Source organism: Brachyhypopomus gauderio, chromosome 1, assembly GCF_052324685.1.
Source record: "Brachyhypopomus gauderio isolate BG-103 chromosome 1, BGAUD_0.2, whole genome shotgun sequence".
NCBI lineage: Eukaryota > Metazoa > Chordata > Actinopteri > Gymnotiformes > Hypopomidae > Brachyhypopomus > Brachyhypopomus gauderio.
In genome coordinates this window covers 25552205-25569998 of record NC_135211.1, presented here as the reverse complement: position 1 = coordinate 25569998, position 17794 = coordinate 25552205, and the positions used below count along the sequence as shown (strand labels likewise).

Here is a 17794-nt window from a genome sequence, read left to right as displayed (position 1 = left end):
ACACCATCCAAACACTACCATAAATTGCCCGACATATCTAAGACGACACTGCAGCATTACAGGCTTCCGTTTCTTGGGGACGCGTTTGTGTGCATTTGTTTGTGTACGTGCTTTCTCGGTTCTGTCGGACCTGCGATCCAGTCCACTGCGATGCCCTCCACTCTGCCGATTCCGTTAGTGACCACATCCTCTCGCCAGGTCTGGTCTCTCTTCGCCCTGCTGATAGTACTCAGTCCCATGTCTACCCAGTAGATAGTGTCGTTTTCTAGGAGACATCAGCCTTAAATATAACTTTAAAAAATAAGGGGGCCACAACAAGGTCAAACACTCAGCACACCGTACTAACAGCTGCTACAGTTAGAAGCATCTCCACCATTTTATTTGCCCCTCTCACTTCTAGGTGCATTTTATACATGCACAACCAGACTGACGATTATGACTTATAACTGTAACCAATATGACGGTTATGGTTATGACCAGACATGTGAACAAGTCACTAAGTTGCAAGTAACAAGTAAGTCTCAAGTCTTCACAATAAAGTCTCGAGTCAAGTCCCAAGTCAATACAAGTGAGTCTCGAGTCAAGTCCCAAGTCTTAAACTTCAAGTCTTAGTCAAGTCACCAGATGTAATTTTAATATTTAACACAATTGATGCAGTTGATTAGTAGTATATTTTGTTAGTCAGACTAACTAACGTTAGGCGTTTGAGTGAGATGTCGTCGCAATTGTCGTCGTCACCTACTCCCCCCCCTTCTCAGTGACTTTCATTTGTCCGTCTGTTCCCCACCCCCCCGGTCCCAGAGTTCGAATTATCGTTGGTGCGGACCGCTCACACAAGTCAAGTTGCTCATGTGGACCCTTGTAAAAGTTAATTTTCGACCCCTGAGTTATCACATCCCAGCTAGCTAGCATTTATGTGAATTATACATATCAGAGACTTGCTTTTGTTTGTGCAGCCTCAAATGTCGAACAAAGTTTGAAGTGGTTGCATGTACATCTCTTATCCTGACTCCACATGTCTTGCATGTCACAGTTCTTCTTTTATTCATAACAGCATAATCTTTATAATTGAACAGGATAATTTTTGGGAGCATGTTGCTTGTCCCCTCCGCTCAAATTCAACGCTGCTGCCCCCTCCCCCTCCCCCGATCAGCTGCAGAACTTCACCTGTAGCTGTTACAGATAAACTGAGCAGTTCACATTTTACAGCACCATTTAATACAAAATGATCCAGTTATGTGATTCTATATTACTTATTTATTATGTTAAAATAAGGATTTCAAGTATTTTCAAGTCTTGAAGCTCAAGTCCGAGTCCAAGTCCGAGTCAGTAAAGGTAAAGTCTAAGTCAAGTCGCAAGTCTTCAGTGATGTTGTCGAGTGAAGTCACAAGTCATCAGTTTAGTGACTCGAGTCGGACTCGAGTCCAAGTCATGTGACTCGAGTCCACACGTCTGCTTATGACTGTTATCCACACACTCAGTGTTCAGTGTCCTGTCCCTCCCCCACTACAGGACACTACAGGAATATACTCACCAGCATGGAAATCAATGCCAACAGCAAGAGAGGAGCCCGAGACAGGCACCAGGGCATCAGACTTATCCGCCGGGTCCAGTGGGATGCCTCTGATGCCCTCGTGTACAGAGTAGAGCAGGAAGGAACCGACCCCTTACACCAACACAGACAGACACAATCACTGCAGTCCACCAATACAAACAGACAACCACTACAGTCCACCAATACACACTGTTGCAATCACTACAGTCACAATTCTATAAACTCAAACTCACTCAATTCTACAAACACACATTTACAATCATTGCATTTACAATGCAAGTCACTCTGGGTAAGTGCATCTGCCAAATGAAATAAAATTCTGTAAATACCCATGAAGGCAATTACAGCCTGCAACTGTTCAACACTGGTACTATGGTAATAAAGGATGACAACCAATCACATACTATTAGTATAAAGATAACAGTGTGGAACTGCTCCCTGTTCACATATGATCCTCACGTTTTCCCCACAGTGCCTCATTCTCCTGCCCTGCTTTCCTGCTGCTACTGAGGGTCTTGAGGAGAACAGTCTGAAAGACCTGCAGAATCTCAATGTCCTCCACAGAAAAGCTAAAGTTTAATAATTAAATCACAAATTCCTCATCTGAAAGCAATTAATGGTGCTGCTGAAAACCATGTTTACAATGCTGGGCTAAGTCATCATGTCGTCATGTTAATTAAACATGACGATGAATCTGTGAAGCTGGTTTAGATAAGAGACTTAAACATGAATCTGTGAAGCTGGTTTAGATAAGTCTCTTAATTAAACATGAATCTGTGAAGCTGGTTTAGATAAGAGACTTTAATTAAACATGAATATGTGAAGCTGGTTTAGATAAGATACTTTAATTAAACATGAATCTGTGAAGCTGGTTTAGATAAGTCTCTTAAACGTGACTCTGTGAAGCTGGTTTAGATAAGTCTCTTAATTAACATGAATCTGTGAAGCTGGTTTAGATAAGAGACTTTAATTAAACATGAATCTGTGAAGCTGGTTTAGATAAGAGATCCCCACAGGTCTGGGACTACAGTGGCCACTGTGCTGAACATTGATCTTCAAGCCTAGTTCTTGTTCTGTTTGATCTGAACAGATCATCATGCAATCCCCTCTATCATGTTTGTGCACACGTTTTTGAATGTATACTTGTGTGCGTGTTTACCTTCACAGGACTGTTGTCCCATCCTCAGGCTGTATCCAGCAGTGCACATGCAGGCGTGAGTGGTGGGAGAGGTCGGCAGACAGAGCTGGGAGCAGTCGCCATTATTCTTACTGCACATGTTAGAGCCTAAACCAGATGAAGAAGTAGTTTAAGATGACTGGGACAGAAAAGACTGGGATCCGAGAGTCTACACTGTGAACTATGTGAAGAAATGTGAGGGACATGCAGGTGATCTTCATATCTATTTACTCAGGAATAACTCCCCCAACCCACCGCACCTCTCTGTGCAGTCTCGTTGTAGGTCTTCATGTGCGTGACAGGTGAGGTGTTGTTGCGCTGGACTCTCCAGCCGCCGCCGTCCTTCTTATCACATGTGCCAATCTGATCCGTCCCCTGGTCTGCCCACCACAGCTGGTCCCCTAGACAACAGAATGCATAAGCCAGGAGAATAGCTAAATATAGTTAAAATTAAAGAATTTTCGTGCAGATTGTGTTCGAGTGTTTTTCATTTAATGCTGATGTTAAAATCAACAAAAGTGGCTTTATGTGGGGTCATCAGCTCCGATCCTGACAGCCATCACAGAAGTACATCTCCTGGGGGGAGACCTAACCCAAACTAACCCCAACGTTGGACTTTATAAGCAGCTTTTCACACTCTTTTTCTGGTTCAGGAAGCACAACCCTTCTGGCTTGTGAATTACTGTGGTGTGTATGATCCCTCCCACGTTCACTCTAACGCTATATGAACATGTCTGGAAACAAAAGGTGTGCATTGAAGAAGTGCACAGCATCACTCAGACAATGGCAGAGCATCGGCAGCCATGTTACACTGGTTCCTCCCCTCCTAAAACGCAAAGCCTGCACATGTAATGTTCCGTAACACTGTAGTTAAGACAAATGTTAAAAGATTTTTTTCTGACTTCCTGACTAAAAAGCAGAATTCCCATGATGTATACTGAACAGAAATACAGGCTGCCTTTGTTAAATGGCTGCGGAAAATGCAACCATAACAACCACTGTTACAATACAGGAAACACATAAAAACATAACCACTCGCTTACAATACAGGAAACACGTACAAATATCACAACCACTCTCACAATACAGGAAACACATAAATAAACATTTTGAGAAATGGCAACTAAAATGTAAAGATGCTACAAATTAAATTCCCTGATGTTCTCCGACATGAAACGTAAAATCTCCTGATTTGCAACATCTGGAATATTGACATTCCAAATATTCCCTGACCAATGGGAACCTGGTGTAACATCTGCTGTACCCATTATAGCCAGAGCTGAGGCCTTGTTCAGTTTGCCCTTCACTCCCTCCAGCACCTCCAGGGCGCTGCCGTCTAGCCTGCAGCGGCTGATGGTTCCATTGCCAGAGCTGACCCAGTACAGACGGTCCTCATCAAAGTCCAAGGATAGGCCTGCAATGTCAAGAGATGAGATTCAGTGAAATGCATGCAACGAGCCTCCACACCACAGGGAGGTGCTATAACCTATAAAGACACAAATGCAAGTACCTGAGTCATGTAGGAAAAGAGAATGTAGTAAGAATGCAATTACAGACACTAGACAATTGTTAACCTGAAGAATCAGGAATCTCAGCTTTCATCGTCAGTCACAGTGCGCACAGCTGCAGTGGTGCCCTGGCCTTGGATTCCCAGCCAACTGACACACATTGCAAGAATCATGGACCTTCTGGTCCAATTAACGGGACTCTAGGGTTAGTGTTAGGGGTTGGGGGTTAGGGTTAAGTAACCGTTTAACCACAGCCCATCCTCCAAAAGTGTTAAGGGTCAGGGTTAGGAACAGTCTAATTAACCGTTTAACCACAGCCCATCCTAAGTAAGGAACTGAACCTCATTGTTTTTTTTAACCAGAACTCTACAATAGGCTCCTGAAATGTCTTGCAATGGTTAGTTATTCGTCATTTTGTGTGTCAGTCACAAAGGAGCCCAAGTTATAGCCCTTGAACGTAATAAACAATAGGTGCCATACTTTACACTGTATACTCCATACTCTACGCTATGTGGCACTAGTCAAATGTCTGAGTAGTAAAACCAGCTGTCATAATTTGGTCAGACGTTAATCATCACAGGTGAACATGATAAATAAATAAAAAATCAACACTAACCCACGGGTCCCTTCTGACCGGTAAACAGAATCGTTCGGTTACTGCCGTCTGTGTTGGACATACTGATGTTGTCCCCATCCGTCCAGTAAAGCTTCCTAGACAAATTTAAATGACATATTAAATGTTGCACTCAGTGGCATTTTGAAGATACTTAAAATTACATGCAGGGGTGATAGTGGGAAAAATTCCTGAGCCTGAACTTTTTCTGAGCGGGGGGGGAGGGGGAGAGAGTGTTAGTGTACCATATGTAGAATATTTTATAATTAATCTTTAAATTAATTAATACTAAATAAGTCAGGTAATCATTATAGTGAAATAAAAAACTAATTTCTATTAATATTCTGAGAAAATGGGAACCTCGTAAGGATCATAAGGATCATATTTCGGCCTCAAAACAGATAGCATGCGCGCGCGTGTGGTTTATCATTATGATTTGACGGATTTCCCCCCCCCCCCCCTCAATTTTTTTTTTCTCGCGGACACGTCGGTACGCCTGAATTCCGGCGTGGCGCCTGAAAACTATCAGGTTCACTGCAGTGGTGAAATAATGATTTAAGGGTTCAGTAAACGTCTCTGACTCTCACCTTCTACAAAACCTGCGAATATGACAGTTGGACAATCAGTCGAGACCCAATAACCCCAACACCTAACCAAATAACCCTAACCCAAACACCTAACCCAATAACCATAATGCAAAAAAACACCTAACCCAATAACAAAAACACCTAACACCAAACCCAATTACCCTAAAACCAAACCCAATAACCATAAAACCAAACCCAACCCCTAATAACCGTAACCCCGTGACAGAGCAGGTCAATAAAGGGATATTAAACAAACTGCCTTAGTGGCAGTGTGTCAAACTGTCCTTCCAATGCTTTATCTGCTGTCGTCATTCAGTCAGAAAAAATCAGAAACCATACAGTCTGCAGCCAGCTAATGAAACCAGGGTTAAGGTTCGGGTAACCCAGGGTAATCCAGAGCAAACTAAAGCCAGCAGTGTCTGTCTGTCATCTGTCTGTATACAAACATCTCCAGGGGAGCCAGGGATCTGTCCTGCCTGTTATGCACTGTGTGTATACATACAAACACACACGCACACAAACGCTATCTGAACCTGTGGAGAAAGTGGAAAGTGGAGTATTTAGAGGTAGATACCCCTTTGTCTGCCCCAGAGCTCTAACTCGCACACAGACACACTAGCTGCAAAAAATAATGTGCATGTCTAAGGTCCCTCACCCCAGGATTGGATGCACAACAAGGCAGTGGGGTTTGTCCAGGCCGTGGATGACAGCGTTTTTAAAGGAGCCATCCAGTCTGGCCACATTGATTTGCTTCTTATTGGTGTCATAGCTGGTCCAAAACAGGTTCCGAGACACCCAGTCCACTGCCAGACCATGAACATTTGGAAGATCTGTGAAGACAAACATACGAATCCACATGCACACAACACAGCAAGACAAACGTGAGGCAGTGAAAGGATCAGAATATAAATTAGAATGAGAACATAATTTACTGAGAGTTTAAACTTTGGGACATTTCATCTGAAAACTTTTGGTATTACTCATCAGTGAATCATCATAACGAGAATACAAGCTTAGCAAATAAATAGAAAAGTACAACAGATATGTACAAAACTTAACAATTTAAACTAAGCTGAAAACACATCAAATGTCCAGCTATTGTATTTTCAAATAAATCTTTAAAAAATAAATTCTATTATCAGTTTATGAAATATCAAAGCACCATCATCAATGTTTCTTTGATTTTCTGAAACCACGGACGAAATACACCGGTGTATGACATACCAGCAGAGATTACAGTCTCAATGCCAGTGCCGTTCACAAACGCCCTTTTAATGGTCTGTGTGCGCACGTCGGCCCAGTAGATTCTGTGCTCCAGCGCATCGTAGTCCACCACCGTCACATTGTCGATGTCGGGCACGGTGAAGGAGATAATGTAGTTGTAGTAGGGGTTGTAGATGTCCACACCACGGATCTCAATCTGACGAGCGTACAGCAGGAACTGACGAGACTCTGGGAGGAGAGATGAGTGAAATGCTTGAGCAGGAAGGTGTGTGTGTGTTTGTTTTCATACATTTTCAGAATTAAAAACATCCTGAATAAGGCAAATGTTGAGGACCCTACATATGAGGACCCTACATATCAGAACCCCCCCCACAGTGGTTCTCAGTGGAAGACTGGGGCTGACAGGAGCACAGCCAGACTGTACTGCTATGGACTGGGACCCTGCTGGTTACCGTAGCAGGTGTGGTTATCCGAGCTCAGTCTCATCAGGTGGGGGCAGGCGCAGGAGAAAGTCTGATTGTAGTTGATCAGACATAAGTGTGAGCATGGGCCCAGGCCCCCGTTAGCCGCACAGGGATTAGGGGCTGGCAAACAGAAAACACAAACAGCACATTTTAACAAATTACTTTTGAGTAAAGATTTTAAAGATTTCACACTAAAAATAATTTCTTGTAAATGAAACGTCTGAGTCTCCTAATAAATCCTGATGAAGGACCAAGGGACACGGGGATGCTGAAAGACATCAACATCAAAACAGAGGAACCGATGTTTGAGTAGACTGAACAGCCAAGTTGGGGCTACTCAGCGAGTGTGCTTGCTTATATAAAACAACATTTGTCAAGTAATCAACTAAAGTGCTGTATCAAGCTCAGCTGCATGTTCTCTGCTAATATGCTTTTTTTCAAATGAGCTGAAAACCTCCTACTTCTGATCTCAGGTGCTGAACTTCACTCTAGTTCCATCTAGAAGTACACTTCTAGTTCCTTGGCTTGGTCTGGAGAGACATGACAGGGTCACGAGGACCTACTGCACAGAGCACTGTGAGGGACTCAGGCTCACCTGCAGCGCCCCCTACTAGGTCCAAGTTAAAGCTGCTTAATGTGGAAAGGTCACACAAAATCTTTGAGGATTAAAGAGGTTTATGTGCAAATACCAGAGTGGAGCTCTGCAGTTCTACAATCCACGAGAACTCCAGCATAGCTTAGGTGCCTGCTAAAACTGCAAAAATCGATGCAGGTTTCTACCTATTCAGTTCTAGTCCGTTTTGCCCTGACACAAGTGACATATTATTTCATTCACCCTGTGGTTGTCTGGACGGATGGTAAACCTGGAGATCGAAAGGCTGCGTGTTGGTCCTCTGGACCACAGTCACATTATTTCCTGTCCACTTGTTGGCTTTTGCCAGGGTGTTGGTGCGCCAGTCCGTCCAGTAAACCTCGCCCCCATACATTGTGACAGCAAAAGGGTGCGACAGAACCTCATGTCCCCGAAGAACCTCAATCAGACCGGAACCATCATACTTGGCAGAATAGATTGCATCAGATCTGGAGAGAGAGTGCCAGAACAAGCACTTCATTATCTTGGGGAGGGGAAAGAAAGACAACAATCCAGATATGTCCATCATCACTGTTAAACTTTAGACTGTGATGAGAAGAAAAAAAAAACACTGGTGAAACTATCGGTTTTCATGACTTTTCGCAACGTATTTCAAATATAACTATCTGTACCGAGAATGCAGGACTTAAACCATGACACAACCTTCTCACCCCTGCATGCATACCTGGCATCAATCCAGAGAATGCGTCTCTCCAGGTAGTCGACGGTGAGGCCATTGGGCCAGCCCCCGAACCCAGTCTCTTTGTGGATGGTACGGCGGCCCACACCGCTCATAGAGGCAGCCTCGATGCGCGGCATGCTGGCGTCCCAGTCCGTCCAGAACAGGATTCTGCAGGACCAATGAGGAAAGTAAATTACACTGTTGTTATTGGGAACAATTTACATGTTATATGGAAACGTAATGTAAATACTGTTGCAGAGTTTTCAAGAATTAGAGCTTGTTTCACCCATCAACTCCCAGTGTGTCAAGCCAGTGGGTCAAGACCTAAATGCTCTTCACCAAAGTGATGACCAAGCTGGTCATCCCTGCTGAAGTCATGAGCAGAAGAGCCCTGCATGGCAGCGGGCGTGAGGAGCGTACCCCTCTCGGGGGTCCAGAGCGATGGCACGAGGGTGCTCCACATCCCCAGCCAGCAGGGTGGTGCGCATACGCCCGTCCAGCTTGGCCACCTCAATCTGGTCCAGGTTGCTCTCCACCCAGTAGATGTTCCCAGCTATCCAGTCCACAGCCAAACCTTCAGGGGTAGCCAGGCCATACTGGATGACCACATCGAAGCTGGTCAGAGCCGCTGAGAAATGGAGAGAGGAGTTACACGGAGGGGCAGGAGAGAGGGGTTACACAAGGGGGCAGGAGAGAGGGGTTACATGGGGCAAGAGAGAGGGGATACACGGGGCAAGAGAGAGGGGATACACGGAGGGGCAAGAGAAAAAGGTTACATGGAGGGGCAAGAGAAAAAGGTTACACGGGGGCTGTGTGCGTCAAACCCTAGACGTCCGATTGGCTACCATGTATGGCAATCAAAATACAACAGTCAGTGCAGATGGAGGATAGCCAATTAATTCCTCCACTACTTTTTTATGTCATGCGATCTACCCACACTTCCTTCGCGATCGACCGGTAGATCGCGATTGACCGGTAGATCGCGATTGACCGGTAGATTGCGATCGACATAATGGGCACCCCTGCAGTACAGCAATATGATGTTTTCCAGGGAAAAATAGCCAAAATTCTACCAGACTACCAGGCAAAACAACATTACCATGAGATTAATCATCCAAGACAAAACTGAGACCAATCATCTGACCACCAATCATCTGTGAGGACGAGAATGAAGCCAAAGCCAAAGAACACACACACACACACACACACACACACACACACACACACACACACACACACACGCGCACGCACGTACGCACAGTCGGGTGCGTGTGTACTCACATACACAGTTACACACAGTTGGGTGCGTGTGTTCAGAGGCATGCTAATGTGCACACACTGACTGCAGTAATGAGAGGACTTTCATCCTCAGAAGATTAACTCTGATTGATGGTTTCATGCTTTTGAATGTGACTGTTTTGATTATGACTGATTGCATGGAGAGGTGTCTATAAGACTATGACTAATGAGTTTTCGGATTTCTAGAGGAAGTCAAAACCAGATGCTCCAGGATATCTGCCAATAATGGAACTGCATCGCAGAAATTCAAGCCCACAGCAGGTACCTTGATGACCGTCTGGGCTGCTTTTTACATTGTTCTGCTGTTGCTCGTTTTGTTTTCATAATTTTGCAGAGAAAATATGCTTGTAAAAGCACAACCTGTTCAGCATTTCCTCAGAGCTCATTTAAGTCTGGCATCGTTTTTGCCTGTGGGAACATGTGCACTGCTTACCACCATTGTCAGACAGCTTCCCACGGTAGATCTTGTCTTCAACCACATCGGTCCAGTAGAGGGCACTCTCACTGAGGTGGAAGTCCAGGGCTATGGTGTTGCGCAAGCCTGGCACAAGCACGCTGAACTCTCCTCTGTGCAGGTCGATGCGCCGAATCTCATGGCGATTTGAGAAAATGATGAACGGTTTGAAGGGATCTGTGTGATGGGAGAGAGAGGGAGAGAGAGAGAGGGAGAGAGAGGGGGAGAGAGAGAGAGGGAGAGAGAGGGGGGAGGGAGGGAGAGGAAGAGAATGACAAGATGCCTGTGGGGACTGTGAAGGGTCAGCAGACCTGCAGAGTCCCACATTGTGTTGGGTGATTTTATTCCTTTCTACTTCAGAAACAATGCTGAAATGCAATTTTCTTAGCAGAGAAAAAAGGTGAACATAGTACAAGACAGCACCTTTGCCAGATAAACTTTCATCATCACCCATGATGTATTGTTTTAAGGGCTTCATTAAATATGATGAGATGGTAAAGCCATGTGTGTATAAAAAAAAAAAAAACCAACAACCCCAAAACAAAACACCACTAAATGAGATTTAAATGTTTCCTAGGAAAGTTATTAGTTACGAAAACTGCATAATTGTCTGGGTGTATTAGGAGGAGCCTACATCACTTTAGCTGTGTTCCTCAAAGGAGGAACTGATACGCTGGAAGAACAAAATAGCTTTTTCATCCAACACAATGTTCTCACCATCCCATGGCTTCCTCCTTAGCTTTTCCAAGGATATCAAATCTATTAATTTGCAGATGTAAGCTCTGCCACCCCACCAACCACAGCACTTCCTGACAAAACAAAGCCTCTCCTCCACCTCAAACCCTCTCCTCCTCCTCCTCCTCCTCCATCCCTCTCCTTCTCCTCCACCTCAAACCCTCTCCTTCTCCTCCACCTCAAACCCTCTCTGGTTTGCCTCTGGAAACTGCTATTTTATTGGTCAGGTAGGTGATCCAGGCGTTCTGAGCACAAAATAATTATCTGGAATTATAGAGGAAAACCCCGTAAGTTTGGTTCTCTTTGTTTCACAAAGCACCAGTCATCCTCCATCTCCCTTGAGCCAGACCTGTACCAGCCCCACTCCTCCACTCCTCCTGTACATGTGCCAGTCGCCCCCACCCTACCCCTGTGACCCTCCCCCCAGGTACTGTACCTGTGCTCCTACAGCTCTCCATGTCTGGTTCCAGCATCCAGCCCTCGTAGCACGAGCACTTCACGTTGAACTTGTCCTGCTCGCAGCGCTGGCTGCACTTCAAGTGCTTGGCGCAGAAGCCCTGGATCTGGCACGTCTTATTGTCGGCGCCCAGCTCCATGCCCAGCGGGCAGGAGCACAGGATTCCCTCCCCTGGAGACACCGTGCAGTTGTGGCTACAACCGCCATTGTGCAGCGAGCAGAGGTCTGCAGCGGCCATGCAGAAGCAGAAGAGGACACACTGGGAATGAGGCCTCATCTCTGGCTGTCTTAATATATTGATAATAATAATATTAATCATTATTATTGTTGTTGTTATCATCATCACTCTTTGAATTTACAGTATACAGTTTACAGTTTACAAAGACGCTTTCCAAAATGCAAAAACATAAAACACGAGCAAACCACAAAGCCAAAACATACAAAACCGACAACGATAGAGAAGAAAACTCGCAATCCAGACAAAAGCAAACGAACACCACAACATGCCAAAACGTCATAGAATAAAAAGAAAAAAAGAAAAAAATTTGAGTTGTGTTGAAACCAACAGAAATGAAATGAAATGCTCAGGTTAATTTTATATAATCTTAATTTTTATTTGATATATTTATTTGAGACTTAGATCCAAATAAATGTGTTTTTGTATTTGTATTTTTGATATTCTTATTTTAATTCTTATTCATATATGTATGAGTGCATTGTATTTTTAATATTCTTATTTTAATTCTTATTCATATATGTATGAGTGCATTGTACAGCACTTTGGCTGGCCCTTGTGGCTTTTAAATGTGCTTTATAAATAAAGTTGACTTGACGAGTTCAGATTTGGAAGAAAGTGGATGTGAATGTGGGTGAGCCACTAAGTTCTGATGCCAGTATGCTGACAGACCTGCCCCAGCAGAGGCCAGTTAAACCCTAAGAAGTGAGTGTTCAGATGGGAGAGTGCTCCTATGAGAGGAGTTAGCATGTGTATTAGTTTCGGTCTCTTGGTTGGTAAGCAGGTTCTCGTTGGAGGGGAGTTTGCTGAAGTTCCTCTTCTCTCAGGTGTTGTGCCAATACTAGCCACTGCCTTAGCAAGGTCAAGAAAATTTGAACTATGGGATTATGGGTAACGTAGTTCACTCTTACCACATAGCTTCTCATCAGAGCCATCGGGGCAGTCGTCCTTGCCATCACACAGCTTCTCGGTGGGCAGACAGACGGCGGTGTCATTGGCGCACACGTGGTGGGACAGCTTGCACACTAGTGCCTCACAGTTGTCCTCATCAGAGTTGTCCTCACAGTCACTGTCCCCGTCGCACACCCACGCCTTGCTGATGCAGCGTGCTGCAGGACAAGCACATGTGAACAGGGGCCGCTGCCAAAATCCCACAAAAGAGCAAAGTCACGGGACCACATTACCCACAAATCCTCACCAGAGTCGCGGCAGCCAAACTTGACGGCGGGGTCACACATGTGCGTGACCCCCTCACAGTGCTTCTCGTCACTCAGGTCCATGCAGTCAGTGTCGCCATCACAACGCCACCGCAGGGGGATGCACAGGCTGTCCATGCGGCACTGGAACTCGTCTGCATGGCAACCACCAGGAGGTCGGGTCGCTGCGGAGAGGGTGAGTTGGACAATTTAGAGACACCAACAGACACTTGGCAGGTGCCGTGTGATTCCCCAACACGCAGGTTCTATCATCTAAAGCAACCCGCATAAATAAATCAGCAACATGACCTCTCTCCCCATGAAGTAAAGCTCAAAACGGCAACGAGGTTAGATTGGTAGGTCACAAGGTCAGGCAAAGAAACGTACTATTTCCTTAATGTCCACACGTCCCCTCTCAGCTCACAGGTGAATCCACTTGAATCCACTTATGAACCTCAGGTAAGACACATCATCTGGGCTACACTATAATGCTGACCCAATACTGTTATCAATCAATATAGTTCATACAGCTCTAGGGTTAGGGATAGGGTTTAGGGTTCGGGATAGTTCTCTACATTGCCTGGCTGTACTTTATCCACATTATAAAATATTACTTCCAGACAAGTGCCAAGTAGATGAAGACGAGACTGTTAGGTGGAAACTAAGCAGACCTGAGCACTCTAGCTTGACATTACGGCCATCTTTGTTTCAGATTACGGCCATGTCTGTTTCAGATTATGGTAATGAGACTATGGTAAGCACAAAGCAGCCTTACTTCCATGAGAGGTCGAAAAGCAACATGGATACTGATTGGTCAGCAGTGGATGTCACTTTGTTGTGCTTAGGAGAAGTGGTTTTCCAATGTAACGATGCAATTAAAAAATGTAACGCGCATTGTGCAGGTTAGAATTTCTACTTCCTGCTTTCCTCCTGTACAGACGCTTTTCTGTCAGCTCTGCCTGTCCTTTCATTTATTTGAGTTATATCTACAAGTTCAAGTTATTTTTACAAGTTAAAAGGATCCATTACTCGTTACTTCACTTGGTAAGCTTTTTTACATTCATCTATAAAGGATTATTTAGCATTTTTTACATTCCGACAGTCCGACACTGCGAGTGAACTGTTTTTTGTGCCTCATCCTTGTGAGTGGTTTTTGTGCACTGTTTTATCAGCAGCTGATATTGTTTTCAGCTGTGAAATACCTGCCAGAACTTATTGGGTGTTATTTTTGCACTTTGGATTTTTAACTTGGATATTTGAGCCTTGTGCCCGGTGCTTTTGAGATTATGGCTCATGCTTCCACATCATCTATTTGCTCTGAGTGTATCAAACTGTCTCAGAGGGTTGCAGAACTTCAGGAAAGAATCCATACCTTACATTCTATAAGGGAGGAGGAAGAATATCTGGACTCGATTCTTGCCACACAAACTGCTGACAAAACCGTCCCTGTGACTGGCAAAGAAAGAGACGTTTCTCTCCATTGTCGCTGGGATGTACTGGGGGCAAAGCCTAAGCTCATCTTGGCCTCAACTCCTAATCCTGTTAACAACAACAATGATAAGGGCTGGACTCTTGTTCGGGGGAAGGAACGTAGCAGAAACCAGCACAGCAGCGGCGGCAAGCAGCAATCTTCAGAACAGAACATTCTTCTCGATAACAGATATGAAGCTCTTGCCTCAACTGAAGTAGCAGAAACTGAGCAGTCCCATCACAACATACTGCCTCCCTCTCCAGGACATCAAGGACATCAAGGACATTCGCGGACCAACCACCAGACTGCCAACTGTGTTAGCCAGCAGCATGCTAACAAGCATGCTAAGAGGGTTAGCCATCAGGATGCTAACCATGTTGGCCATCGGGGTGGTAACCATGTTGGCCATCGGGGTGGTAACCATGTTGGCCATCGGGGTGGTAACCATGTTGGCCATCGGGGTGGTAACCATGCTGGCCATCGGGGTGGTAACCATGCTGGCCATCGGGGTGGTAACCATGTTGGCCATCGGGGTGGTAACCATGTTGGCCATCGGGGTGGTAACCATGTTAGCCGTCGGGATGCTAACCATGTTAGCCGCCGAGGCATTAACGGTGAAAGAAGACGAGGAACACCGCCACAGCCCAAAACGCTGCTAATTGGGGACTCAGTCATCAGAGATGTATGGAGCAACAGTATTAAGGCCTTTTGCTTTCCTCGTGTTACTGTCTGTGAAGTGATACCCATGATTCCACACATATTGCATGACCATTCAGCCACGGAAAGACTGATTGTACATGTCGGCTCTAGCGATGTTTACAAACAACAGTCTGAGATACTGAAACAGGATTTTAACCATCTGCTCGACATTCTGGAGTTTTCCCGGTGTGAAGTGTTCATTTCTGGACCGATACCAACTGCACGTCGAGGCAGTGGTCACTTTACCAGACTGCTGGCTCTAAACAGCTGGCTCATTACAGCCTGTGCACATCGGAAGGTAAACTTCATTGACAATTTCAACATCTTTTGGAGGCGTCCTGAGCTTTTTAAACCTGATCAGCTTCACCCTAACAGGGCTGGGACTCAAATGCTTGTGGATAATCTAATGTATGGAATCACTCACATGCGGAATCTGCACCCAACCGCCAGCAGTAACGTCAGTAATGTCAGTCAAAGGAGCCCATCTCCTGTCAGAGAATCTGTCCACAGTCTCAGAGGTAAACTCCAGGAGATTGAAGAGGTTCCACAACACTACAGTCTGCAGTCTTGTAGGAACTCACCTACTTCTCCTGCACACTCAGTGATTTCTCAGGTCTGACACACTGGAACCCATGCTCCTAGTCAGTGCTACATTCCAGTTATTTTAAATAGCCGGTGGCATGGCTCTCAGAATCGAAATAAAAATGTAATCAGAAGAAAACATAAGGGTACAAAACATTGTAACAAACAAAATTTGATCCCAGTGAAATGCACAAGTGATGTAAGCGATGCTGATCAAACACATCAAGTCTTCAAAGTCTCCTTACTAAACGTCCGCTCACTCACAAACAAGTCTTTTGTAATAGCTAAATTAATTGAAGATTACTGTCTGGACTTTCTTTTTCTAACAGAGACTTGGCTTGATAGCAATGGAGCAATAGTGCTAAATGAAGCTTCACCTCCCGACTTTAACTATTTTAATGTCTCCAGGGTAAATAAGAGAGGTGGTGGTGTTGCATGTTTTTACCATAAAGCATTCCGCTGTAAGCAGATCTCATTAGGGGAACATCCTACGTTTGAATATCTGGCAGTACAACTCAACAGTACTTATTCAGTTCTTTTGATTGTTATCTATCATCCTCCCAGACTACATGCAGATTTTCTTGAAGATTTTGAAGAAATGCTTTCAAGGATTTTAATTGATTTTGATTATGTTTTAATTGCTGGGGATTTTAATATTCACATGGATATATCCACAAATCCAATCACTTCAGAATTCATGAGGATGCTTAACTCTTTTGATCTCATACAGCATGTATCAGGCCCGACTCATAAGCATGGCCACATCTTAGATTTGGTCATTTCTAAACGTATAGAGGTTAATAATACTGAAATTACTGATGTTGCAATCTCTGACCATTTTGGTGTATTTTTCAACATGTCATTATCAACTAGAACACTCAGTGAAAAGCGCACAATAACCAAGCGTTATCTCAGTGATGGCAGTGCCGTGGCCTTCACAGACATAATACAGTCCCTCCCTCCCCTCTCAGAAAATGGGAATGAGCTAGTTGAAACATTCACACACAGAGTTAGGAACTGTATTGATGCTGTGGCACCAAAGGTAACTAAAATAATCTCTGGTAAAATTAAGATGCCCTGGAGAAACACTCCATCTATTGTAAAATTTAGGCAAGATTGTAGGCAGGCTGAGAGACGTTGGCGAAAGTCAAAATTGCAAGTACATTTTGATATTTATAAAACAACATTGCAGAATTACAACAGTGAAGTGAAATCAGCAAGGAAAAACTATTTCTCTACCTTAATCAATTCATCCAATAATAACTCAGCTGTCTTGTTCAGAAGCATAGATCAGCTAGTAAACCCCACCTCCTGTGTCTTCCCTGAGACTGTTTCAGTTGAAAAATGTGAGGAGTTTGCTATATTTTTTAGGGACAAGATTACTAGTATAAGGCAGAACATAGCAACAAGCACTAATAGACCATCCACCCTTATATCAGTTACTCAGCCTAACTTTAATATGTCTTATTTCCAAGAAGTTGACATGGTAACACTACTTGATGTGATTTCATCACTAAAATCCTCTACTTGTGAACTGGACCCTTTACCAACAAGCTTTTTCAAGCAGGTTCTGAGCTCATTAGCAAATGAAGTTCTAACGATTGTTAATCAGTCTCTGCAATTGGGAGAATTCCCTAAAATTTTTAAAACTGCAATGGTTAAACCACTATTAAAGAACAGAAATCTTGATCCCACAATTCTTAATAATTATCGACCTATATCTAACCTTTCCTTTCTTAGCAAAATCATTGAAAAAGTAGTGTCAATCCAGTTGAATGACTATGTCAAAGTAAATCAAATAAATGACACTTTTCAATCTGGTTTCAGAGCTCTCCACAGCACTGAAACAGCCCTAGTTAAGGTAGTAAATGACTTGAGATTGAATAAGGATGCAGGCAAACTCTCAGTCCTTTTTCTGCTAGATTTAAGTGCCGCTTTTGACACCGTTGATCATGAAATACTTCTTGATCGACTACAGAGCTGGGTAGGCCTTAGTGGCTTAGTCTTAGACTGGTTTAGATCGTACCTAACTGGGCGTGATTACTATGTAGCATTAGGTACCTCTTCCTCCACACATCAAAAAATAACTTGTGGCGTCCCCCAAGGATCAATTCTTGGGCCGTTACTATTCAACCTATATATGCTTCCGTTACCACACATCATTAATAAACATGGTATTAGTTATCATCAATATGCAGATGACACTCAACTTTATATTTCGCTAG

General features: G+C 44.1%; 1 protein-coding gene across 3 annotated transcripts in view; it reads right to left on the bottom strand.

Annotated features, from left to right (window-relative positions):
* The window catches only part of LOC143514308 (low-density lipoprotein receptor-related protein 1-like), a 148302-nt gene that overhangs the window by 33889 nt on the left and 96619 nt on the right, over positions 1-17794 (bottom strand). For all 3 annotated transcript variants that reach the window (XM_077005348.1, XM_077005334.1, XM_077005341.1), the window contains exons 21-36: positions 12820-13002; positions 12533-12730; positions 11366-11611; positions 10174-10371; positions 8862-9069; positions 8445-8609; positions 7964-8208; positions 7117-7248; positions 6665-6892; positions 6096-6270; positions 4857-4951; positions 3997-4146; positions 2993-3133; positions 2715-2840; positions 1535-1666; positions 131-265 (exon numbers count right to left, since the gene is read on the bottom strand). In XM_077005348.1, coding sequence (XP_076861463.1) covers positions 131-265; positions 1535-1666; positions 2715-2840; positions 2993-3133; positions 3997-4146; positions 4857-4951; positions 6096-6270; positions 6665-6892; positions 7117-7248; positions 7964-8208; positions 8445-8609; positions 8862-9069; positions 10174-10371; positions 11366-11611; positions 12533-12730; positions 12820-13002 — 2757 coding nt within the window. The remainder of the gene's footprint in view (positions 1-130; positions 266-1534; positions 1667-2714; positions 2841-2992; positions 3134-3996; positions 4147-4856; positions 4952-6095; positions 6271-6664; positions 6893-7116; positions 7249-7963; positions 8209-8444; positions 8610-8861; positions 9070-10173; positions 10372-11365; positions 11612-12532; positions 12731-12819; positions 13003-17794) is intronic.